The 27,201-nt window shown below is 40.2% G+C and overlaps 1 protein-coding gene across 12 annotated transcripts in view; it reads left to right on the top strand.

Annotated features, from left to right (window-relative positions):
- The window catches only part of ANKS1B (ankyrin repeat and sterile alpha motif domain containing 1B), a 1,049,816-nt gene that overhangs the window by 963,912 nt on the left and 58,703 nt on the right, over positions 1–27,201 (top strand). For 6 of the 12 annotated variants that reach the window (XM_081595385.1, XM_081595384.1, XM_081595383.1 and 3 more), the window contains 2 exons: positions 19,601–19,729; positions 22,210–22,281. In XM_081595385.1, the coding sequence (XP_081451511.1) occupies positions 19,601–19,729; positions 22,210–22,281 (201 nt within the window). Of the gene's footprint in view, positions 1–13,803; positions 13,879–19,600; positions 19,730–22,209; positions 22,282–27,201 lie in introns of all 12 variants that reach the window. The other 6 variants (XM_081595382.1, XM_081595389.1, XM_081595388.1 and 3 more) reach the window with 2 other exon arrangements.

Here is a 27,201-nt window from a genome sequence, read left to right as displayed (position 1 = left end):
AGGACCAGTTAATAACAAAAGCATTAGAAAGGTAAGTGGTCAGAGAGTGGTAACCCTTTCGTTCCAGTATTATACAGGCTTAGAATATATATTGAGAATGAAATTGGAACTTTCCTCCTTATTATGTTAATTGTATAAATTTGAAGGCTGCCATGGAGTATCTCTCATGACGGAAAAGGGATCTGTGAGATAATCACAAAGCGAGTGAAAGCAGAGGAGAGCTGGAAGAGTTCTTTGCAAATTAAGGGTACAAAAGTATGAAGCAAAGGATATCTTACAGTAATAACACGTTATTATTGTAACGTGGTAAGAGAAAACATCAAGCGAGAAAGAAAGGATTGTTTTTTCCTTAAATGAATCTTACAACTTGAAATAACTAAGTACACAAAATTGTTAACTAGAGAAGCATAGATATCCCAATAATCCATGAGGTAAACACTGAGCCAGCCTCTGGGCACAAAGATAGTAATTTATTCTTCTGTACTTTTCCTGGGAGAAAAAGCCTGATCTTCCTAGGTTCTACCGACTGCTCTTGTGTGATGGAATTTATAGAATCAGCCTTCAGAAAATGGTGCAACTGTTTTGAAAAGAACAGCATTTTACAAAGTGATTTTCCCCCCATGAAACAAGTTTTATTACTGAGTTACATTAGATTTTTTCAAATGTCCATAAGTTAGTGGCTAGTTTTTAATTTAGATTTTTATCACTTCACTACTACTCAGAAAAACTCAGCATGCCCATGACTTCAAAAATTTTTATGAGGGTCTAAAGAGCAACTCCTAATACTTCAGCACAGACAGATAATGTATAACTCAAAAAAGAAGGTTAAGAATAAACTCTGTAAGCTCTTCCATCAGGAGCTCCCAGTATGACAGCTTGTTGGGCAGACAAGCTAACACCCCAGCTTCAGTGATAACTTGGGATGTTGATGATATCTGTGCCCCATTTCAAGCCAGGAACTCTGGACCATCAGCCATCTATTCCCAAAGGCATCATGCCAAGCAAAAGTGCAAAATGGTGCTTTCATAACTGGAACTTAAACCTGATGTGTTGCACACCTAGTTTATTATTGTGGATGGTTAATTGCCTCTTCTCAACATATATGCTGCTCTCCCCGTTGACAGTTTTGGTGCTGAAAATTCCAATATGATTAGCATCTTACAGGCAACATTGAAATGTTACTGTCTAGCCTGTACCACAGTCAAAAAAATAATGAGAAGAACTGGGAGAATCATTCAGATGGATTCCCCTTCAGGCTTTGATACTCATCTTACAACTCTCCATTCTTTCATTCTCTGTCCATTTCGTCAGTGAAGCAAATTAGACAACCAGGAGTTTGTTCTGATCGACGCCATCAGACCTAAATACCTCCAGTCACCTTGTGATGCCACCACCTCCCCTTCTGTTCTGGTACTTAACCAAGAAGAATGTTTCCAATGAAAACCAGACCACAGATTTTTTTAAAAGACATAAATAGAAAAGGTCCTATTTTCAACTGAATAAGAAATCTGACAATATACGAAAAACCCTATTTTAGTGGAATTGATCTTGTGATATTTAGTGGAGCCTTAGGCTAGCTGACACTAAGCAGCTTGTTCACAAAGAGGCACACCGGGCTATTTTTCTCCACTTGTTAAATTTCCGGAATGTTTCTCATTAGATTCAGTCCAGTTCCTGGGTCCACAGATCAGTGCTGGCTGTTATAATCTGACCTTGATACATTTTCAAGTGGTATGAGAATTCTCTTATTTTCCTCCTCCTTCTTCCTTTTCTTTTTCCAGTATTAAAGAAAATAAAGAGGTTTTTAATATCTAGGGGAAATAGGGCTTGTTTAGCAACCCTGTCTCAGTTACTTTCGTTCATGTATGAGTAAAGTAATAAATCAGCAGAGTCTACTGAGTGCATGCAGGTAACAGAAATCCAACTCAAGCATAAAAGGGCACATATTGGGGTCATTTTTGCTACAAAGTCCTGGTAGCCTGGGTTCAGGTGCTCATTTGATGTTTTGGTCTTGGACTCCTCGTGTCTCAGCTCTGTTGTCCTCTGGGTTGGCTTTTTTCTCAAGCAGGCTTTTTCTGCATGAGGGGAGTTTCAAGTCCAGTTCCTGTTACACTCGAAAACCTGTGAGAAAGAGGGCTTATCTAACCCAGAGTTCTCCCAGAAAGACCCAGGATTGAGTCTCATTGGTTCAGATCATCCTGGATCTAGTTTGGATCATTTATCTCCCCTGAGCTAACCACACAGGAGTGTGTGTGTGTGTGTGTGTGTGTGGTGTGTGTGAGATGTGATTAGCCAGGAGCGTGTGTGTGTGTGTGTGTGTGTGTGTGTGTGTGTGGTGTGTGTGAGATGTGATTAGCCAGGAGCGTGTGTGTGTGGTGTGTGTGAGATGTGATTGATTAGCCAGGAGCGTGTGTGTGTGTGTGTGTGTGTGTGTGTGGTGGTGTGTGTGAGATGTGATTAGCCAGTCCTAGGTCACGTGTCTAGAGATGGCTTTGGCTCCACCTGAACCACAGGAACTGAGGGGTGAGGAGGGAGGCTCCTCCCATTGAGAGGCTGTTATGACCAGAAGTGACAGTGGCTTCTGGGCCAATAGAGATAGCAGTGGTGAGCACTGCGGTAAACCCACTCTGACTTCCAAATTCTGAGAATGTTTGATGGAAAATTACTATATTTTTAATACACGCCTGACCTGATACAGTCCATGGGGTCGCAGAGTTGGACACAACTGAGTGACTGAACAGCAACAATACATGAATATTACTTTCATTTTTGTGTATTTAATTTGAGGAGCTTTTTTTAAAATAACATATTTGAAGTAATGAGATCAGGGTTAAAAACCCTATCTCTAATATCTAACACCTCTGTAACCTTGAACAAACCTCTCAGCTACTCAGGGCCTTGGTTTCCTCTTCTTAAAGTAAGATTATTGCCTCCTCCCATCACTGTTGTGAGGCACAAGTAAAGCTGTAGTTGTTAAGTATTTAACAAACTATACAGCTCTACGTTTGGGTGGTTTGGTAAATTATTATTATTCTGAGATAGCTCTAACTTCCTCCTTTTCTGTGCTTTTTCAACTGCACCTGGGAATAAATGTATTCTAAAATAAAGCTCATAATATTTAGCTGTGTTTTACAAAAGTATTTCTATTTTCCAGCTGGTAACCCCCAAACTAATACCTCTCCACTGATATGGAAACAATAGTTCTTAGGACTACAAGCACTGTACAAGAACTTCCTATCTGTATTATAACCTAGTTAGTATTGAAGCTCTTTGGAGAGGATTTGTGGATGATTCCATACTTAAATACTTTATGAGTTAACATGTATTAAAATATGCCCTGATATGTTGAAACATTTTATTTCTCTTAGAGTGTATGTGGGCTATGTAGAGGTGAGACCTGACACTTCCTTATTTTTTAATTCCCTATAATAAGCATCCCATACTTACTGATCAGATTACACAAGGTTTTTAGGCACTGTAAAAGCCACAGGTTTTTTTAAGATTTATTTTTAATTAGTGGATAATTGCTTTTATGGCGTTGTGTTGGTTTCTGCCATACAACAATGTGAATCAGCTATAAGTATATATAATGTGAATCCTCGGAGCCAGGATGAGGACAGTGAACTACCTACCAGCTCTAAGCTAGGCAGGTGATTTGTTCATTGTCATCATCCTCAGAGCCAGCACTGACTAGTACAGCTGTATAATGAGGAAGCCAAGGCACAGAGGGTTTATCTTGTTTGCCCAAGACCACAGAGATTGTAAGAAGCAGAGTCAGTACTTGAACCCAAGCTGTCTAGCTTCAGAGTCTGTGCTTTAACCACTGTGATGATGAACCCCCTGGGTTGTATCTACACAGCAGAAATGCTGCTGCTGCTAAGTTGTTTCAGTCGTGTCCAACTCTGTGTGACCCCATAGATGGCAGCCCATCAGGCTCCTCTGTCCCTGGGATTTTCCAGGCAAGAATACTGGAGTGGGTTGCCATTTCCTTCTCCAATGCATGCATGCATGCTAAGTCGCTTCAGTCGTGTCCAACTCTGTGCAACCCCATGGACAGCAACCCACCAGGCTCCTCTGTCCACGAGATTCTCCAGGCAAGAATACTAGAGTGGGTTGCCATTTCCTTCTCCACACAGCAGACATGACACATTCTAAAAAAACTCTAGAACCCCAAGAGGCTCCAGTACAATGTTTTGAGACCTTTGACATATTCTGCAAGTAATATTTAATACTTGATGTAAAAGCACGTGTAGTAGAGACTTGAATCTCTAAGGTGGTGTGGACAGACATTGTATTTGAAGAGAATCCTTTGCTCTTGATATCCAACTTTCCATTCTTTACAAATCAAGGGAAGTAAAGAGTAGCTTCATGAAATCAATTGCAAAATTATGTGATCTCCACCTTTCTGTATGGATCTCTACTCTGAGGCTTGAATGCAGCCTCACAAAAATTGACAGTAACTTGCATTCTCTATATACATTTATGGCTAGAAGTTTCTTCTGTGCTCCTGTTAAAGAAAACCAGGGAACTTTAGGGTGAGAAGGGGCCAGAAAATGCATCCAGTCCTGTGTCTTGATGCAGCACCCCCTCCAACACATCCTTAGTAAACAGCCACAAGTTTATACCTCTACTTGTCTTTGTAAGGCGGCCCCCACTTTGTGAGGCAGCCAGCCCCATCATCACTGAATAAGTTCTAATTAATGGGACTTTTGCCTTATAGCAAATTGAAATTAGCCCCCTTAAAATTCCCATGTAGTCAGTTAATGCTATCTTCTGAAAATGCAAAGAGTAAATCTGCTCCCTCTTACTGAGAATAGTGAAGACTAAAGACTCTGTGATGTCTTTCCTTTGCTATATTAACCACTTCCAGCTCTTGCCAATATCTTTCTGATAAGTGGGATGTGGGCTACACAGCATTCTGATTCCCCAGCTCTGGTCATGTCTGCTTAGTTGATGTTCATGCTTAACATTAAGATACTATTAATTCTTGTTGAACTTTTCTATGAAAATGTTTTAGTCTTTTTCAGTGGCCATGAGCCATGCCTCCCTTCTCAGGCCTCAACAGTGCTGTGTGTGTGTGTGTGTTTAACCTTAATGTAGGATCTTACATTTACATTATTCTTTTGCAGGTCTAACAGTTTTATCAAGTAATAAATCCTATTCTATCAGTGCCTTTTTAGAACTTGGTCAATGCTCAACATGTCACTGATCCTTCCCAACTATGTAATGTGCTGATTTTAAAAGCACACCTCAAAAAATGTACCTATCAAGTAACTCCTCCAGTGTGTTGACTTCAGTGTTGAACAAAGCAGACCTGAGGAAATACCTGTGTAGCCTTCCATCAGATCCTGCTTAGGTTGGCATCATTCAATATGATCATTCAAGCAGACCTTGTTTTCCCATTTATTCCATAAGGATAAAACAAGGAGATAGTAGGGTCTTAATAAGTATCATTGAATGAATGGCTCTGTCCAATACCCCCCTTTTTTAACTTCTTGGCTGCACCATGCAGCAAGTGCAATCTTACTTCCCCAACCAGGGATCAAACCTGCTCCCCCTGCAGTGGAAGCTCGGAGTCTTAAGTGCTGGCCTGCCAGGGAAGTACCCCCAACACCTGTTTTTTACTAGAGGCAGAAAGTGGTGTTGAGCATGCAGTTCGTACATGGGTTCAAATTCTTAAAAATGACATCCTCGATTTACAAGAAAGGAGCATGATGTATATTTTAAACTGATGTTACTGGCAAAGAACAATTATTACTTTGCAAAATCGAATTTCTTTGCAGCAGTTCATGTTATGATAAAAAGCTGACTGCTGCTGTTCTGAATGAGTGATTAATATTTCTGCTAATGGCCCTGAAAAATGTTTGTGTCAGGAGTAGCCAGACCTGGAGGTCGAACAAGTGAAATAGTCCATATTGCAAGAAACAGCATGATCCCAATTGACTTAAATTTCCTGCAACATCCAGGGAACCTGGGGCGCTGTACAATAAGATCTGAATTGTACAGACAGTGTTCCACTTTTGTTCCTCTGCTCTGTTTTTTTTCCTGTGAAGAGATTTCATAAATTTCATAAATAATTCTATAATGTCATTTAGGGCTACAACTGTCATGTTAGGGAATGCAGGTTATGTATTATCTCTGCAAGTGAATAACAGGTCACATAGGTTTAGTTTTCTCCTGTTTTGGCAGCCGGGAGCTTACTTTATGTGCTGTCAGCACCAGAATGAGAATTTAAAGGGAAAGAGGGAGGAAAGGGGGGAAGCGGGAGGAGAAGAGGGGGAATAGAAGGAGAGAGGGAAGAAGTGGGAGAGGAAGCTGTAACTTTGCAGGCAGCAAGTAATATCAGACTTCGTATCATGTCAGTGTGCTTATGATGAGACCAAATGTGGTGTTTACTTCCACTTTTGCTAGATTGATTCATTCTGATGCCAGCAATAATGGGTCACACATGGGAAAACGACCGTTGGCCTGGCTTTTCACTTCCAGCAGGTGATTACCGATCTGTCCCAGAATGTCCCTGATACAGGGACAAGGTCATGTTCCTGAAGGTGTGAGAAGACTGCTCTTTAAGAAAGGGAAGAAGTGATGGCGAGCGGGATTTGTTTTGAGTCCAGTATTCCCTGCAAATAAAATAGTTGACTTGAAACCTTTTACAAAAAGGGTCAGTGGTAAGAAAGCCTGAACTTGAGACGTTCCCAGCGTAATTGAAAAGAAAGAATCACATATAGTTGTTACAGGGGCGCGTACGCATCACAAAACTCACCTGAGAGGAGAGGAGGAGGAGGGCTCCATCTACGATGGTGGGACAGAATAAGTAAGATGCTGGCCTGCGGCTTCTGGGTAACTCAGGAGAGACAAAAGGTTCTGGTTTCTGACTTCCAGGCAGGGTTCTGCGAGTGCCCACGGAAGAGGAGACCGCAGGGGCCGTCACTGCTGAAGAAGAGATGCACGCGAGGTGTTTGGTGCATGGTTCCTTGGCTGAACTGAATTTGTCTGACTCCATCCTTTGACAGGTCTCACCTCGTTTTGGGCTCTGCTCAAGGAGCTGCTGAGTTTTCTGGCTGCTGACCAAGGCTCCCTTTGTTAGGATGCCCTTTTTTCTTTTGCCTTTGAAGCTGTTTTGTTCTCTCTTCAAGTTTGTTTTTGTTTTATTTTAGAAGCGCTGTCATCTGAGAGAAGAAATGGACTTCATTACTCTTTTAACTTTCACTCTGAACCTTTCCTATTTCTTGTTGGACTCTTTCTGGTCCATTTCTGAACACCCCGAAGTGTGAAAGAATTATGACAGACATAAGAGAAACAGAGGGAAAGCTTTTTTTTCAGGGCTAGAACAAGGCAGAAAATTTCATCGCTGATGGAATCTGACCAGAGGGCTCTATTCATACAAGTTTCTTTATTAAACTAGCTACACAGCATACTTGGAGCTGTCGCAGACTTGCTCCTTCCAAGACCTACCATCAGCTTCTGAATCCCAGTTGACCACGGGTCCTGACAAAAGAAAATGGATCATGTCCATAGCAATGTCTATTCTGTAAGCATTGACTGAAAGCAGGGCTGACCCCTACTCACATTGTGACCCATGCCTTATACCCCATAGATGAAAAGTAATTGTCTCTGAATGAATGTCAGGGTGCCAGGAAGACATGTTCTTATGCTCTAAACCTTTTCCCCCATTTTCAGTTTGCACTTGAAAGAATAATCCCTTTGTAGCATGGAAAGCATAGGCTTAATTTGGGTATAACATGCTGGGTGCTTGGGGAAGGCTTCTCTGGGAAGGCAACCATGGAGTAGAAGGTGAGTGAGGGAGTTGGTCATGCAGCATCTGGAGAAGGGGAAACAAGTGCAGAGGCTTTGAAACAAGAATGTGCTTTGCTGTCCACAAAGCGTGAACAGGAGAGCAGAGAGGTGAGGCAGGGCACGGGTAACAGAGGATGGAGTTCCTTGCAGGCCCATTATTAGGACTGAATTTTCTTCTGAGTTAAGTGGAGCAGAGCAGCATGATCAAGCTTTCATTTTAAATGGATCGTTTTGGCTGTTGTATTGAGAATCAGCACAACGGGGCAAGGATGAGAGCAGTGAGACCAGTGTAGAAGCTAATGGAAGAATCCAAGTGAAAAAAGATAATGTCTTGGACCAAGTAGGGACAGGATGGTGAGATATTTAGAAGTAAATTCAGTAGGATTTGTTGCTGGATTGAATGTGAAAGGTGAGCAAGAGAATGACCCCAACTGGAAGAAGAGGGTTGCCATTTAGTGAGGTAAGAAAGCTTATAGGAGAGGAGAGGTCATTTGAAGCTTGGTTTGGGGCATTTAATTTAAGGTTAAGATGCTTATTAATCATCAAGATTAAGAGAAGTGTTAAGAAGACTGGGTGTCTGCATCTGGAGTTAGAGGAGAGGTCTGGGCTGGAGGCATAAATTTGGGCATCAGGATAGGATGAGACCACCTGGTAAAGCCAGAAGTAAAGCATTAAGGACTTACACTCCAGTGGTCAGAGGATGATCAGATCACAGTAACCAGCAGAGGAGCTAGAAAATGGGAGGAGTGATCAAGTGTCAGATGGTCAAGGAAAATGAACAGTTGGATCTGACAAAATGAAGAACAGTGGTTTCGGTAGAGTGGGCTCACATGAGGAGAAGAAAGGGGAAGCAGAGACCATATAGATAGCTCTCGGGGCCTTTGCTTCTCAAAGAACAGAAATTGAGCAGGAGCTCAGGTAAAATATTGGGTCAAGGGAAGGGGCTTGCTTGCTTTTAATGGGAGATGTTTCAGTACTTACCACGAATGTTCAAAAAACAGACAATGAAGGAGAGAGAACTTACTGTAAATTACCAGGTTACTACCAATTGAGCAAAAAAGAAGTCAACCTTTAGGAGAAAGACTTTGGAGATAGATGATATTCTTTTTAGTTTGTTATTAGATTTGAATGCAAATGCGTTGTCTTTTCTGAACTGTACTCATGGTAACCTGAGGTATGTGATGGTAACAAAAACAGGGTGTGTGTTGTATTTGAGAGAACATTTCCAGAGTCAGGAGAGAGGTCTGAACTTGAGATAAAATTATGCACCTCCAAAAGTGTGCTGACTTCCATCACCAAAGAAGTGATGCTAAATAAATATTAAATTATTGATATCTCAGTTCTAAGATTTCTATCCCTTTAATTAACCCCCATTTATTTGGATTTCATGGTAATTCAAATTCAGATCAACTAAATTAGCCTTTGTGATATATGAGAAAAAGGAACTGAGAGAAAGTTAATAAGCATATGAAATTGCAAGGCTGTTTACCATCCTTTTACAGAACTGTTTCCAGGCTCCTACAAGCAGCCCGTTAACAGATAGGTCTGCTAATTACAGATGTTCCTCTCTTTTCAACAAAGTCAGCAGCTCTTTTTCAGCCTTTATCAGGAAAAAATGAGACCGTCTCTAACAAGAAGACTGCAAGGTTAATCTCTGATGCATTTTGCCAGAAGTGTGTTAGCAGTGATGTAGCTTACTGAGGGCCCAAGTGGCAGCAACAAAGTAGATCGACTAAAAATTATAACGAAGAGAGTAATTAATGTTTCCATGGTGCTTGATCATTTGCCAAGAAATACTGAACACATTCTGTGATTCCATTCACTCAGTCAATACGTTTGACAGCTTCTGTATTTCAGGTTCTAGAAACCTAGCTGTGAAAAAGTTTCCTTTTGCGTGAAGCTTAGCATGAGGTGCACAACAACCAGGTGAAATAAGTAGGCCAAGAGCTATTATTAATCTTCGTTTCAGATGAGGATATTCTAATGTTTAATTAAAACTTAGCTTTAACTCACTTCTGTTCTAGCAATTTGGGCCCCAGCTAAAATTTTATCACTAGTATTTTCTTTCTCAAAGCTTTTGAACACTCAGTACTTCAATACATGTTGTACTCTGAAATGTTATCTTCATAAATACGATGAAGGAGAAGAGGGAGTCAGAGGATGAGATGGCTGGATGGCATCACCAATGCAATGGATATGAACTTGGGCAAACTTCGGGGGATGGTGAGGGACAGAGAGGCCTGGCATGCTGCAGCCCATGGAGTTACAAAGAGTCAGACATGACTGGGTGATGGAACAACAACAAATATAATGAAATTCTGCAGGGGAAGCTCTTTCACATTTAAAAAATTCATTCCAACACTCAGTCTGATAACCATGTGTCTAGAAGAAGAGCCATTCCATGTTATGAAGACACCAGTTATAGCTGGTCCATCTTAAGTTACTACTCTAGGAGTCTGATAAAGTCTTTACTGCCATCAAAATTGGCTTCCCTGGTGACTCAGTGGTAAAGAATCCTGCCAGTGCAGGAGACGTAGGTTTGAGCCCTGAGTCGGGAAGATCCCCTGGAGAAGGAAATGGCTACCCACTCCAGTATTCTTGCCTGGGAAATCCCATGGACAGAGGAGTCTGGCAGGCTACAATCCATAGGGTTGCAAAAGAGTTGGACACAACTTAGTGACTGAACAGCAACAACAATCATCAAAGTTAGTGTGATATCTGACATGTGTCAGCTTTTTAAAAAAAACAACCTCCATAACATACTATTAACTACCTTTGTTTTAAATTGTTTTTAAAATCTGACTTTTTACCACTTGCATTGAGGCACATAATTATTAGAAATGAGAACATATTGACTTTAAGTTTGAACATAGGTTTTAAATGAAAAATAGTTATTATAACTTCTTTAAAAGGTATATATGCCACATGGGAACTCTCTTCAGTGTATATGACTGGAGGTGGGTTTTATTTCTTGAGAAAATCTTACACAGATTTTTAAAAAATAAAATAATTATGGCACAAGACCCTCTCTTCCCTCCTTAACTCTCTGGTAACTTCTGTGACTGTTGGAAGATATACTCATGTAACAGGATGCTAAGGGGGAGCTTTCCTGTAGGCTGTAAGTATTGCACGTTCTAAAGGTAGAGTTGCTGGTAATGGAGCCCGACTCCCTACTCGGAGTTGACCGACAGGTGGTGAGTCCTGTCCTGCATAGTCAGCAGCCTGTCCATAGAGGCAGAAGATTGCTGCTGGGAGCGGGGGGCGGTCAGAGGATTGTCTGAGCCACGGTGGAAGGAGATGAGGCTTTCCCTCCCTTCCCAGGGGAGGGGAGAGATCACATACCCAGGCAACCCAAGCCTGGGGAGAAGGGCTCCAAGGGGAACGTTCACCCAGAGTGGGGGAACCTGGCGTCTCTCTCCGTCAGTGGACTTCTGGGAGCAGACGCGTGTAGACCAGCCTGAATTGAGGAAGAGAGAACTGCAGGGAAGTGTCCCGGCAGAGAGCTGAGTGGTTGCGGCCACGTGCTCTGCATGGCGCCGATGTACGTGTGTGTGGTGTGGGTGGGCATTCAGGAAGAGGCTGGGCTGGTGTGTGCTCCTCTACTGCCCACCCAAGGGGCGTGTGTGTGTCCTAGGAAGGCTGAGTGGGGATCGGAGAAAGTCACCCTAGAGCCGGATTTCTCACATCAGGAACAGTGCTGTCGGACCCCATGCCCTTCCCAGCAGAGCCCTCCGGAGAACCTGCGCGGATACAGCAGAATCCAGGGCAGGGCAGCTCCTACAGGAGGGGTCAGAGACCAAGTTAGTGCTACCCTGATAAGCAGTGACAACCAGCAGAGAGAATTCAGCCACTTCCAGATAAGAAAGGGGCCCTTGTCCTTCTCCTGTGTCCTTCTCCCCAGCTAAGTGCATGAAGGAGGTAGAGCTTGGGGTAGGAGGGCTCCAAGGTGGGCTCTACTGCCCCATCTGGTGTGTGATGAGGAAGGGCAAAGTTTGAATCATATATGATATTGGAATATGGCCCATCTGGGGGTAATGATTGGAAAAGAAAACATTAAGGTATCTGAACCCCATGTGGAGTTGAGACTGTTTCATAAACTGACTCCATCTATATGTATTTCTTTCAGGATTAGTAAACAGACTCCATATAACTGAATAGCCCCTCCGCCTTCTGGTGAAGTCATTACTGGGCTGGTACTCCTTCCTAGCCAGCTGACATGTTGTAACACTTTCCTGTGTGACCTCAGCAAGCTACTGAACCTCTCTGGATGTCACTGTCTTCATCTGTCAGATGACAGGTGATCCCTGGGTTACTTCTGTCACTAAAATTCTGTGAAAGTTGTAGAAGATGTAATGTATGTAAAAGAATTAGCTCAAAAACTGTGGGTGACAGTGCTTTAAGGGTGTCCTCGAAGTATGTTTGGTGCCAGTTAAGATGGTAATCCCACTGAAGCATGGAGTTAATATATTTAAATCAGATGACAACGATTGGAGACGAGGCTGGGGGTTTAATGACCCCAGTGCTTAACTTGCTAGAGATTTAATTTTTGACAAGTAGGAAGGGGTAGATGCCCCCCCTGTGGAGAAAATGGCATGATGTTTAGGGCAGAAGCTGAGAAGAGCAGAGCTGGTTTTAAGTGAGAGGTGGTTGGAAATGCCTTTTGGTCAGATCCCAGGTATCTTACTTTCTTAACGGAATGCCAATTACCTGACATTCTGTCCCCAGCAAGCCATCCAGATGACAGAAGGGATGGAGAGCAAAATGTAGGTGGGTATGGAGCTGCGTTTGGAACTGGAGAGAGAGATGTTAAATTTATGATGAGCGTTTCTGGGAGGGTGGAGGTGGGAGAAACATTTAGCCGGAGGAAAGCTTTCGTTTCCACACTTCCGCACTTGCTGGTGATAGGGTTCCTTGCTGGGTTTCTGAACCATACTGTGCTTGTGTTCTTATCTCCTTTCTGCACTGATCTTTGTACGCTCTGCTTGTGAATTCTGGGGATGTTCACAGTGCTTGGCTGAATAGGTTTAGGCGTTCTGCCATTTTCTGTGATTCTATTTCACAGCATCTTTTAGATGATGCAATTCAGGAAAAGAACTCTGTAAAGGTCAGGCCAGGAGCCTCGTTGGTTTATCTGGTGGTTTCTGCTGAAACTCCTGGGATGGTGCTGGTTCACTGGGCATTTGGTTCTAAGCAAACATTATTGCCTTTTAATAACTGTTGGTTATTGGATTGATAATGGTGTGGTGGAGAGTCCAAAACATGGAGCTGACTCATTAGGCTCATAAAAAAGCAAATGCTATTACCCAGAGTTTCTGGTTGAGTGACAGAACTGAGCTTCCAGACCACCCCACCCCCCATTCCGCCTCCATGGTGCCCCCTCCACCACCACACGCTCCCACTGCTGGGCAGCAAGCTGACACTTCTTCCCTTGTTAATCACAGAGTTTTGCCCTTGAGAACTCTGGAGGGGGAAAATATCTTCTAGGTTTATCAAGCTGAGCAATGACTAAACTAGGAAAGTCATTTTATTGCATTGTTTGCTCTTGGTCATTTGTCCATAAGAAAATAAAAATGTTTGGCCTGTGTTAAAGACTTTTTTCCTGTCTTTCTTGAACTTCATGAAAATATTTATCCTATGAAATGAATGACGTAAAGGGGGAAAGTATTTCCATTCTCTTTGGCAAGTGGAAAAACACAATTTGCTTTTTTCAAGATGGGAGTGGATTGGTAATTTCCTATGACATAAAACTAATGCATAAATGGTCTCCCCCCCCCCCCAGCCAACCCAAAATGTTTTTAAGCAAAAGAATGACTTGTAAGTCAATATTAAACCTCGGGCACCCTAAAGCATTTTTTGAGTGTTTGTGTTGGTTTTTTGTTTTTGTTTTTTTTAAGAAATGTGATTCCTTGCTCTTTATTATTTTCCTCCTTCCCTTCCTTGATGCTACCTTGGTAGCTGCCGTGTTTTAAATATTGACAAGATGAGATAGTTTTCTGTTTATATCAGCAGTCGTCTGTCTGTGAGATATGGACGAATCAGAACGCTGGATTTCCTTTCTCAGCCATCCATCAGGTTCATAATGTAAGGTTACAAATGGTTATTTTCTCTTCCTGAACTTGCGCTGTGTTGTGTGTTGCAAAGTGTCGTCAATAGCTATAGGGACTATGTCCTGGCAATGCAGAAAATTTGTGATGTCTAACAACTCCTGAGATTTTTTGTTTTATTATTGTCTATTATACTTCATTCACTGTGCCTCGTGACTAGTTAACGTGCAAAACATTGTCCTGAAATGAGAAACATACTTGGTCTGGAAGTCTACAGTTAAAATCTGTCCTGTGTGAGTTTGGCTTTCATCCCAGGTGTCTGCGTTCACTTGCTTTCACAGGAGAAAGGAAAAGGGTAAATTGATATATATATACCCATGTATATATCAGTGTTAGTCTTCCCCATTTTGTACTTCCCTTGTCCATGGGCTATTCAGTCCTTTGTGCCTAACAATTCTCAAAGGTTCATGCGCTTCACTTGTGAGAAATATTTGAGTATGATTTGCATGATATTCTATATAAGTTTTATGCAAATGCAAGAGGACTATAACCAAGAGAGGCACCATTACAGCTACAAAGTGGTTCTCAGCCTAATCCTTTTTTTTTTCACTTGACAGTACTGAATTGATCTTTGGAATGCGTGCAAAATCACGACCTATTTTACTCTGAGCTGCTTAATATTCAGATATTCACATTTCATCTTTGCATACATTTAAAAATTCATTTTTGTTTGGAAAGTAAACATTTTCATGTTTGGATTTTTTTATCTATTTCATATTTTTAAATACAATCCTATTTTCACACTCTTAAATTTTTCTCATTGGGCAGCCTGCTGTCTGAGAGGTTGAGACTTTTGGTTGAGAATCACTCAAAAGAGCTTTTGCAGAGCTCTTGGGGCAGCATGCAGAGGGCCTCTTTTGGGGTGCCACATCAGGCATACCCCTCCTTGTGTGCATGGGATTTCTGGCTCTTGGGGACCACAGTCTATAAATTGCCTGGTACTGCTGCTCCAGTGACCCAGCAGTTCCTCCTGAACACGTAAACGCTCGCTAACCAGTGCTTTTTCATGTTCAGAAGTGGCCATCTCCGCTCTTTTATCAAAAGAAACAAATTTAGGATAACCAGCTGCATTCTTTATTCTTGAAGATGTTTTAGAAGAACTGCACCAGCATCTTGCTTTCATGTATGTGTGAACTGTTTGTAGGAGGCCTTTCCTTACATTCACATCCCACTGTATGTATACATATTTATAAGTATGTGCCTTCTTCAAAGCTGTTGAGATAAGGGAAAGTAAATGTAATCACATATATCTTATGTGTATTTGGGTAGCCCATCTCTAATATTTGTTAGAATTACTGAAAGTGAAACCTGAAAATAACAATTGTCATTTAAAATCATTTTTGTTTTTCATTAAGTGATCTGAAGAAATAGAAAACAATGTTTGTTAAAATTCAATCTGAATTTACAAGCAGGTAGGTGGGCGTTGTTCCTAATAGAAAAGAGTTAAAAGCTTCTATTAAAAAAATCAATTAAGTCTTCATTTAAAAATTTTTTAAAGAATAAGATAAGGCTTGGAAAATACCATACCTTCCTTTTCATGTTAGAGAGCTAGATCCTGATCATAGCTTTTAATTATTTACTGACATCGTAACAAAACTTTTCCTTAAGAAGAAGGTAAGAATATAAAGTGTTTCCCCTTTGTATTCTCAGAACACATAGAATATGTGATATCTTCAGTTTCCTAACAACTTTTTCTTAAGAAGAAAGTAAGAATATAAACAGTGTTTCCCTTTTGTATTCTCAGAATACAATAGAATATGTGATATCTTCAGTTTCCATTTTGGAGGATAGAGTGTTACACGATATGATGTTCAAATTAGATATCTGGTGCACATAAACTGAAACCATGCAGTTTTACCATCTTTTGAAATAATGAAAAGATTAATAGCTGCATTTTGGGATCTACCACCCAATAAACATCTATCATGGAATTTTGCAAAGTTTTTTCTGCGTTATAACTAAATTCAGTTAGTGGCTTATACTTTTCATTCAGCTGGTGGTATGAGACATTTAATTTAATTACATTATATTGAGTATGGCCCAATTATAATCCTTCAAACTCAGCAGGCTATGAATCTCTAGTTGGCAGTTGGTAAATACCTATTAAGCAGAATCAATTCTCTGTTTAAAACTTTAATCTCAAATTATGTTTTTCTTTCGTATTAGAAGATTAAGTTTTATTTGAGTTTGAAGGGGTAGCTAATAATGTACATTTTCTTCTGTTTAATTATGTCCTAAAGGAACAAATACATACATAAATGCCAAGTAAACAAGGTTTTAAGCCATGACCAAATTCTTGAACTATTAAGATCATTTAATATATGAACCTAAAGAAAAGGTTTTTCTCTAAGTATTTTTTTTTTTTTTTTTATAAATTTATTTATTTTAGTTGGGGGCTAATTACTTTACAATAAGCTATAAAGAAGGAGCCTGAAGATATTTAGTAAGAGTGCCTTGAATCACTGTGATTTCTCTTCTGCAATTACTTAAGCTTTTTAAAGAGTACTGCCAGTCACTAATAGTTTACAATATGACAGACTTTTGCAATTTTATTTTGTTATTCTAATTAAACATTATTGCCTCATAGTAACCCATGTTTTGCTAAAGATAAGACTTTATTATAAACCATTATTTCAGACAAAAGACTTTTTAAGTCTGTTTGATTTTTAGTTAATATTTAATAAGCATTTTTAACTGGGAGATTCTTAATTTTTTAAATTTACCTGAAGAAATACAGATAATATCTGGATATGAATTTACTGTTTAATAGGACCTAATACTGGGCTTCACAATTGAAATTATTTTAAATGTGAGGCAAACCCCTTCCTTGCTTTTTCTCTCTACTGCTCCTCCATGGTACCACCACTCTACCTGTTTCCTGCATAGTTCATTCCTGCTATAATTCAGCCTCCAAAAGGACAGAGACCTAAGGCACCCATGCTCTCTAAATTCTTTTGTTTTTACTGTCCCTCAAGGAGATGAAGCTGAATCCCACCCCAGGACAGGCCACATCTGCCCTTTACAATAGTGTAATGATGAGTCCATCCATTCCCATTGAATTCATTCCAAAGAGAAAAATCAACACCTACAAGCAGAGTCTTCTAAATACTCTTACATCTAAGGTTAAAAAAAGCTAATGAGTTTCCAGGAAGAAAAGAAAATTATTTCCTTATAAATTCAATTTTAAGAACACTTTTTCCTCTGTTTGAAAACGAATTTCTGGAAATAGCACTCAGTATGACAAAATTCAGTTTCTATTTCCAGAAAGGCAGATTCAGTCCCTGTAGGGAATTTTTAAAATATTTGGTCTGGAGCATAGTTTCTGGGCCACAAAGAAAATAAAATAAGGATTCTGTTTCTCTTCCCTATAATTATCTTCCCCCACTGCACATCGGGGAAACGTGTCAGAGCACTCCAGATTCGGAGCAGGTGGTTTGGGATTTCTGGACAAAGTGGAGTCATAGGAGAGCAGATGATGGCGCTGCCTAAGCAGATGAAATGGACGCACCACTAAGGTCTTCAAATGCTTACCAAATAAGAGATCGAGGTCATTTCCAGACTGAGGTGCTATGTGCTGTTATTCCCAAAATGGCTGCTCTGACTTCTGTGGATGATGTAAATATTTGGATCAGCATTCTGCTTTAAGTGTATGTGGAACTCACATTGAAATTTAATCATAATAGTGCCTGAGTTAATTCAGCAATTGGAGAATGAGTTTGCATATGATTTGCATGCTTAATGTACAAACACCTGAAATGTCCCCATAACCCCAGCTTCATCCCACCCGTTTCCACCCCCAGCCCTCTCCCATCCCTTGACCCGCAACCCACGGTACCCCCAGCTCCTGCCATGTCTGTTCAGGCTTTTCTGAAAACTGCCCGTTGAGCTTGGCCAAGGTGAACCTCAGCTAAACGATGACAGGGCTAACGTTGAAGACTGGATGCTTGGTTTGCGTTGTCACATCAGCAGACACTGGATCCAAGGATCTTTTGAGGTCAACCAGCTCCCTTTGTATCATTCCACGAAGTTGCGTGCAAACTTCTGTTGTTGCGTTAACAGTGTTACCTGTGACTTAAGTGTACAACACCTGTTTGCTGTGTTGTTGTTGCTCTATCAAGGGAGGGGGGAGACCAAGGGTGTCAGTTAATGGGAGAGATGAGAGGATGATTTGTTGGATGTGGGGAGAACTTTGAATTAAGAACTCACTGTTGCATGTTTCCAGAGTTTTAACTGTTATCATTTAAAGGTTATTACACTCACCTTCGAAATAATATTGAAATTCACATATTCTGCATTTTTAATTATACTAGTTTTTTTAAGAGCAAATCACAGTCAGTTGAAATAAAGATCCAAACATTTAAGAGAGAAGGAAAAGAAAAGATCAAAATAGTAAGTCAGAGGAAAACTTAATCTTAATTAATTAATTGCAACTAGTTACAGTTTTTACAAAATAAAAATCCATATAAACAAAGAGAAAACTTAAGAATGGGTCAGAGATGGGTCATAAAATGAAGGATTTTTGCTTAAAAATGCTAAAGTAAATATTCCAGATAAAGACTTAATGATATCAACAGATGGAAGATGGGAGAACCGAGCCCTATGCAAGTAAATTAGCATCTGGAACAAAACTAACAAGCAGAGTAGCTCAGAGAGAGGAGCCGAGGGTTCTGACCAGTCACACACTCCAGTGAGAAGCCAAGGAGATAACATGAGGCTCATTTTTCTCTTCCTGTGGTTGGGATTGATGGATCTCAAAGAGAAAATTTCAGGCTCTCTGCCTCACAAAATGGCCTGTGCATTCCTAAGGGGCTCTGGAATTCTTCTGTTTCTTAAAGCCAGTTAGAAATTTTACTTTATAGGTGACCACACTAAACCATTACAGTAATAAAACATGTTGAGGTTAACCTCATGGAAAATGGTCATTAAAATGATGGGATGTCCTTCTGTCTTAAGTCTGTCTTAGCGGGCTCAGGTACTATGTGACATACCGTCACATGGACTGTGCTTGTACTTGTGATCAGGCTTCCCAAGTACATGCATATGCACATATGACCAAACCTGGTATTTAAATAGTTATTCATCATTCATGCTTTAGGTTTTCTGAGGGAGGTGTTTGAGTATATCCAAGACAATCACGGTGGCGTTATATTGATACAAATGAATTCAAAGGAGGGAAACTAGGTATCATCCACTAGTACATTTTCTTCTGAAATTTTGTCTCATATCGTGTCTACCATATCTTCTCTCCAGACATATAAAATTTTTCAAAGTACATGGTACATGTCCTCATCAGGAACTGAAATTTATGAAACTGTATTGTGAATGCATTTCAAGCTAAAACTTTCAAACAGTCAAATTTAAAAACAGAAAATCTTTCAAAGATCATATGTTCTTTTCTGTTGGAACAGAAAATTATGACTTAGTAAATCATTTATGAATACCTTCATGTTTTATTTTAAAAGTACTTAGCTTAGGATGTCATTCTAAAAATAGAGTAAGTCAACTTCTTTCATACCTCAAAAGTTAACTCAGCTTTGGGAAACAGGATGGTAGGACATATAAAACCATAATAAACATATAACACACCCAAATGTATTTGCACGTTTATGGCACACAGGTTTAAGATGAACTCAGGCCAGCTATAGTGCATGAACTTAGCCTATTACTCATGTTACCTCTAGAATAAATGTGATTTTCAGACAGGAGACTGGGGAGAACCTTCCATTACCTTGCGACCTCCAAACGAAGCCACAGCCTCAACTCCAGTGCAGTATTGGCAACACCACCCGGAAAAGCTCATCTTCCAGTCATGTGATTATAAAGCTTTTGTAAGTTACCCAGAACTGAGTACTTGGGTACCAACAGGAATAGAGGGTACATTTCTAGCTTGTTTACTTTTATATTGAAAGTATCCCCAGACATCCATCACTGAAATTCCTAAAATGTTTTCCCCTTCTCTTTTTTCTTTAAAGAAGCCTTCTTCAAAGGCTACTTGGAAATTCCAAACAAATGGAACTTTATAACCCTTTTAATCTTGTAAGCTTAAGGTCTGTTTTGCCTTCTTCGAATATAGTTGTATATTTTAAATTAAATGTGATAAATTGCTGTCTTAAAATGGAAATGACTGTAAATAGAGCACATATAGACATTTCCACATAACTCACCAGTTATCTCAAAACATTGGGTCTACAGCTTTATGTAAATACCAGATTCTTTTCATTGTCATCATTTGAATTATATTACTAGGCTTTTTTTTTTTTTTTTTTTTTTTTAGATAGGAGAGGGTATCAGGCTTAGCTGAGATTGTGAGTAATACGAACAGGTAAATGTTCAAAAGATACCATCAGTTTGGGGGCAGGTGGTTGTCATGACTATAGCAGGGAAAGTGGCTAAACCCTCAGCAGAACATTGAAACTGTCTTTCTTAAAAATAAATGTTTTAATTAGGACAAGGTTTCCTGATACCTTAAAAGATGAGAATTTCATATTTTCGAAAATAAGATAATGAAAAACATCGAAAAGAAGATAAGGATTTTACCACAATCATTGTCCTTAGTTTATGAAGATGTAAAGATCCTGATTATCTCACAGCAGTTTAGTCTTTTCATTTTGTGCTCTCTGCACCTCTTTAACTGCTTATGGATTGAAGCACTGGACTTATTTCAGTTGTAATCTCCCCCCAAACTGTAAGACTGCAGTTCCTCCTTCTTCCTCCAAGACCCAAACACCAGACCCCTGAGCCTTTCTGAGCATGCCTTCTTGGAAGCCTTTGACTGAACCCTCTGCTAGTCCGGGATCTCCTGGATCTAAAAGACTGATTCCCAGCCCAGTTTTTGCAGAGTGCCAGGGTCTCCTCAGTCACGTCCAGAAAACAATCATTTTAATACACTCTTTTAAAAAGACATGTTGAGCTGTTTCTTTTCTCTTTTTGATGGAAAGTAGAGAAAAATGACCAGAGAAGGTAATGGCAATCCACTCCAGTACTCTTGCCTGATAAATCCCATGGATGGAGGAGCCTGGTAGGCTGCAGTCCATGGGGTCACACAGAGTCGGACACAACTGAGCGACTTCACTTTCACTTTTTACTTTTGTGCATTGGAGAAGGAAATGGCAACCCACTCCAGTGTTCTTGCCTGGAGAATCCCAGGGACGGGGGAGCCTGGTGGGCTGCCGTCTATGGGGTTGCACAGAGTCTGACACGACTGAAGAGACTTAGCAGCAGCAGAGAAAAATGACAGATGGAAAGAACCCTATTGAAGTTTCAAAAGGTTGTATGTGTGCGTGCTAAGTAACATCTGACTCTTTGTGACTCTATGGACTATAGTTCGCCAGGCTCCTCCGTCCATGACATTCTCCCAGAAAGAATGCTGGAATGGGTTGCCATGCCCTCCTCCAAGGAGTCTTCCTGAACCAGAGATCGAACCTGAGTCTCAGATCTCCTGCACTGGCAGGGAGGTTCTTTACCACTAGCGCCACCTGGGAAGCCCCTTTCAAAAGGCTGAAGGAGAGTCAATTGATAGGAAGGCAAAATAGACATTTTGCTAAAAACTTTTTGCCCCCAGCCAGAACTTGGAGGGTGTGTGACCATCTGTACTAAGGCAGCATTGGAGTCTATCACCTAACAGCAAAGTGGTTGGTGATTCCTGGAAGGAGGTACTACTATCCTTCTCCTGCCCTGTTCAGCCCCTCCAGTGTCAGTTTGCACCAAGGAACTCAGCTCCCTGGGCTGTGGAACAACTGAGAGTGACATTCTCCCTCCCCGCATACTTCCAGCCCATTCATAGGTGGATCAACCACCAGGCACGGAACTGAGAATGAAAAGGGTCCAAAACTTTTTCTCTGCCTAAGAACAGCCTAACATTAATTACCTCTGCAGCCAACTAAGTCCAAATGGGGTGTATGTTGCTTTGCTTCTCAGCTGTCTCATACAACCCTGTAATTACATAGATAGTGATGTGATTTATTTTTGCAGACATTGCTGCCTCAAAAAAATAGGGAAAACATTTTTAGATGGCCCCATTTTGCAGTTAAATATGATCTGAAAGATGGCATCTTTAGAAACTACTGCAGTTTTATTATAAAGAGCAATTTACAGCTTTCAGAACTGTGGTTAATTCTGCTGCATTCTCTGTATACATGCATTTATTTGTTAGAATTAGTTACTATTAGTTTTTAAAAGTTATGCAGCATCCTACAACCAGGAAAGCTGGCCAGTAGTACTTCTACAATCTGCTTTCAAATTGCTACTCATATTTATGTTCTGTTTTTCATAAATTGTTGATTTATTTATTTATTTTTTTGTATTTCAGTATTTAGGTTCTATGCTGATAAAAGAGCTCAGGGGGACAGAATCAACCCAAGATGCTTGTGCAAAAATGCGGGTAAGTTTGCCAAACGATTTTATTTCTTGTCACTGAAATACTAAATACTGGGTATGGATACAAATTGCTGCTTTTCAAATTACTATTTTCTTCATCTGTTGGTCTGCTGAATCACACTGGTGTTACATAAAAAGGTGTTTGGGTTTTGTTCATGTTTATGCCACTGTGATTTGATTTGATGTCTATTGGATGCAGTTACTCTTGTTTTTAAAGACTTGAACATTGATCATCTCCAGATTAGGAGAAAAATGACCTTTAGTTTACTACAAAAAAAAAATATTTTAAGCACCCACTTGGCAGTCTGAGAATACTTACTGAAAAGACTGCCAACTAACTAAAAATCAACAAATGCAGGAATATTGAGAGCATATTATATAAAGCTAATATGCCTTAGGAGCTTCTTAATTATCCATTTTTTTAATATAAGAAAACCATACAACTCCAAATTGAATCATGTAAGGACACAATCTTGACAGAAATGGCAATTCCAAATGTCTGTGATTAGTGGCTGCTGGGTTCCAAGGACCCTGTACTCGTCAAACCGATTCTCATTGAGAGACTGCAGATCCAGTGAGCTTTTTCTTTCATGTGTCCCTTATTCTTCCTCCATAGCAGATGCGTAGAAGCCATGGTGATAATCTGACTGATGATACAAAGTAAGGATATCGGACTTAGTCCACATAGCAACTAACCAGTCAAATTTGAGATCATTAGCAAGTGAAACCCTAACTTCTGTTTATCATTTATTTTATACAAGCAGCTTTGGTGGGAAAGACTTAAAAGCATGTAATTTAACAGTCATTGCTCATGGAACACTAAACATGTATGAATCTTCATGGCATTGATGCCTCTGTATGTAATGGCTGATTTGATATTTTGATGAATTCAGTAGCAGAAAGACTGAAACAGTTGTCCTTCTATTTGATGTAGGTATAGTAGACTTAAATTGTCAGGACCAAGGAATCTTTATTCCAGGTACTGTGTTTAGATTAAAAAAAAAAAATCTCTGATATGTGCAGGAGCTCCAAGTTCTAGTTCTGTTGCTGCTTACTTGCTTTAGGAGTCACTTTTTAGTCATAATAATAACTGGTAAATTTACTGAGTAGTTACAATGTGCCAATCTTCTGTGCTGAATACCTTGAGTGTTTGCTCATCTAATCTTTACCACAAAGCTATCAGATTAATACTGTTGTTATCCCCATTTTGTAGATGAATAAACTGATTAAATAACTTTCCTAAGATCAGACAGTGAATAACTTGCCAATCTGGCACTGGGTCTGTCTGACTCCAGAGCCCAAGCTTTTATCTACTACATTCCCCTGCTTTTCCTGGGCTTCATTTTCTTAGAAAATAAGAACATTGGACTAGATCCCATTAGGGTTCTTCCTAGTTTTATAATTCTGGAAAACTTGTATTCTAATTATCTGACAAAGAGCAATAAGAAAATGGGAAAGGTTTTCGATCATCAAGCCTCAATAATTTTAGAGCCATTCATGAACATATCGAGGAAATTAATTTGGCATCTCTGATTTAATACTATTAACTCAGTTATCTGAATCCAGCTACTTCAATGCAGTAATGAGCATAAATAGCACATAGAGCACATCAGTTCAGTTCAGTTCAGTCGCTCAGTCGTGTCCGACTCTTTGCGACCCCATGAATTGCAGCACGCCAGGCCTCTCTGTCCATCACCAACTCCCGGAGTCTACCCAAACTCATGTCCATCGAGTCGGTGATGCCATCCAGCCATCTCATCCTCCGTCGTCCCCTTCTCCTCCTGCCCCCAATCCCACCCAGCATCAAGGTCTTTTCCAATGAGTCAACTCTTCGCATGAGGTGGCCAAAGTATTGGAGTTTCAGCTTCAACATCAGTCCTTCCAGTGAACACCCAGGATTGATATCCTTTAGGATGGATTGATTGGATATCCTTTCAGTCCAAGGGACTCTCAAGAGTCTTCTCCAACACCACAGTTCAAAAGCATCAATTCTTCAGTGCTCAGCTTTCCTCACCGTCCAACTCTCACATTCATACATGACCACTGGAAAAACCATAGCCTTGACTAGACGGACTTTTGTTGGCAAAGTAATGTCTCTGCTTTTAAATATGCTATCTAGGTTGGCCATAACCTTCCTTTCAAGGAGTAAGCGTCTTTTAATTTCATGGCTGCAATCACCATCAGCAGTGATTTTGGAGCCCAAAAAAATAAAGTCTGACGCTGTTTCCACTGTTTCCCCATCTATTTCCCATGAAGTGATGGGACCAGATGCACATAGCACCATCTAAAATACACCAGATCTGTGATTTGAATTTCAGTCAATTTCTTGAAATTAAGTGGATCTGAAATTCCATTTGGACAGCAATAGCAAAACCATTTCAATAGTCTCAGTGGAGAATAATTTAGTTAAATACTTGTCTGTTGCTTAAAATGAAAAAGCCATCTATTTAGAAGCCATTCTTCTGTTCTTTAGGGTGTTTTTCCAGTGTGCTGCCCTTGGTGTTTATTTTGAGTAGTTTACATGAAAATAAGAACTTTATTGCTACTTGGGATATCACAAACCCTTATTTCCCATCTTGATTAAATAAATATCAGTCTTTGACAGAGTAGCTAAAGTTGCACTCACTGGGTTCATCAGAGCCTTTAAAAACCAGAAGTGCAAATTTGATCTGCTATCTGGGACTATTGAATTATGAACTAGAGCTCTCACTGAGTGAAAATTCTGTGGATCTCAGTTTGCAGTTAATGTTCAGTTAGAACCTCCAGTTACTGTTCTGTTTTCAATATGGTGACATTTCAGCCAAAAGTCCCAGTAGAATCAGATCTCCCTAGAGAAATTACTTTAGGGCAGGGGTCCTCAACCTCCGGCATCTAATGCCTGGTGATCTGAGGTGGAGCTGATGTAATAATAGAAATAAAGTGCCTTGGGCTTCCCAGGTGGCACTGGTGATAAAGAATCTGCCTGTCAAGGCAGAAGACATAAGAGACATGGATTCAGTCCCTGGGTTGGGAAAATCCCCTAGAGGAGGGCATGGCAACCCACTCCAGTATTCTTGCCTGAAGAGTCCTATGGACTGAGGAGCCTGGTGGGCTACAGTCCATGGGGTCAGAAAGAGCCAGACATGGCTGAGCTGCTGAACACGTACATGCGCACTACCTCTCACATGTGCCAATTAAACATTTATTGCCCTGAGTTTTAAAATGTCTGAAAAGGTGGATCATTTATGTTGATAAAGAAATAGTTTAAGGGTAGTTTTAGGAACCCTTAAAGAGTCTATAAGATTAGTACCAACTAAATTAAACCATTTAGGTACAGACATATGTAGTAATTTGGGGTACATTCCAGTGTGCTAACAGAAATAAAAATTTTAGATTTTTTTAATTGCGTACTTATCAACTGAAAATTTTCTTTTCCATAACACTTACTTCAACATGTTCACTTTGCCCCAGCACAAACCAAGCAGTTTTCCCTTCTCAGAAGCACTTGGAGTGTTTGACAGTCACAATTGGTTAATTTCTAAGTTTATCTAAGCTTGTTTATTCATCTCTAAGATCCCCTCAGTCCTGAAATAAAAATAATTCTATATTGCTCTTCTAGTGTTCTATTATACACCTATTATTTCAATTTAAAATATATCATAATTAACTGGTGGTGGTAAAGAACCCACCTGCCAGTGCAGGAGACAGAAGAGACACGGGTTCGATCCTTGGGTTGGGAAGATTCCCAGGAAGAGAGCATGGCAACTCACTCTGGTATTCTTATCTGGAGACTCCCATAGAGGAGCCTGACAGCTCATAGAGTCAGACACAGTTGAAGCAGCTCAACACACACACACACGTACATTTATCAGGTTTCCCACAGCCCCTGCCCCAGATCTAAAGCCTAAATAATGCCCATCTTAAAATTACCTTTTAAATTGTGTTTATTGGGAAAGAATCAATAGAAACTTGTGGGAAACCCTGATCATTTTTAAAGTAAAGTTGCCTTTTTAAAAAATAAAAGCCTATAAAACTATCTATGCCTTGATATTGAGGTACACTTTTAGGAAGCATGATTTCTATGGATTATTTTGTACTTCAGTGGTACAGCTTGGCTGCTTATTTCCTTTCCCATGACAGCTTTACAGACATGTCTATTTAAAATTAAAATTTTAAGACCTATCTTAGTAATACGTGAGAAGCTGTAACAGATCTCTATTTAATCTGAACACATTCATTTGGTGCTGCCTTTATGTTTCTGGTTGGGTTTTCCAGCTAAATTTGTGCTCAGAGACAGAGTCTTCATTCTGAAAGGACTCCTGAGAGGAATCCTGGCTCTGTGGTCCTGAATATGTGCTCCCCTAACATGTTACACAGACAGCAGGGAACCTTCCCTCTGTTACACCTCATATCACACTACGTAACGTCTGGCTACCCCTGCCCCATGCCCCATAGAAGGCAGGAACCATCCATGTATACTGTATCCCAAAGGCCTGCTGTGTAATAGCTGCCTTAGGAGATGGTCATGATGATTCCATAAAATAAGGCCTGTGAAAGGTCTAGTTCAGTAAAATCTTAAAACACGTAGACCTCTTCCTCCAAATGTTTGAGAAATAAGTAAATTGATGGCTAAATTTGCTCTGGAATATTTCAGTTGTTTTCCCTCATTTCTGATGCCAGTGCCCCAGCCTTTGCCCCAGTTGTCTGTGTATTAATACACAGTATATGAGAGTATTCAAACACCTAGGAACTCTGCACTCTTCTGTCCATTTTTTAAAATATATTTATTTTATTATTTGTCTGGTCCTTAGTTGTGATGTAGGGGAACTAGTTCCCTGACCAGGGATCGAACCCAGGACCCCTGCACTGGGAGCACAGAGTCTTAGCCACTGGACCACCAGGGAAATTCCTTCTGTCCAATTGTTAAAGGTCATTGCCAAAAGGG

This window comes from Giraffa tippelskirchi, chromosome 4 (assembly GCF_054371585.1).
Source record: "Giraffa tippelskirchi isolate mGirTip1 chromosome 4, T2T-mGirTip1v1.2.pri, whole genome shotgun sequence".
Classification (NCBI taxonomy): Eukaryota; Metazoa; Chordata; class Mammalia; order Artiodactyla; family Giraffidae; genus Giraffa; species Giraffa tippelskirchi.
Note: the sequence above shows the minus strand (reverse complement) of the source record. Positions and strands in the feature narration are given on the sequence as shown.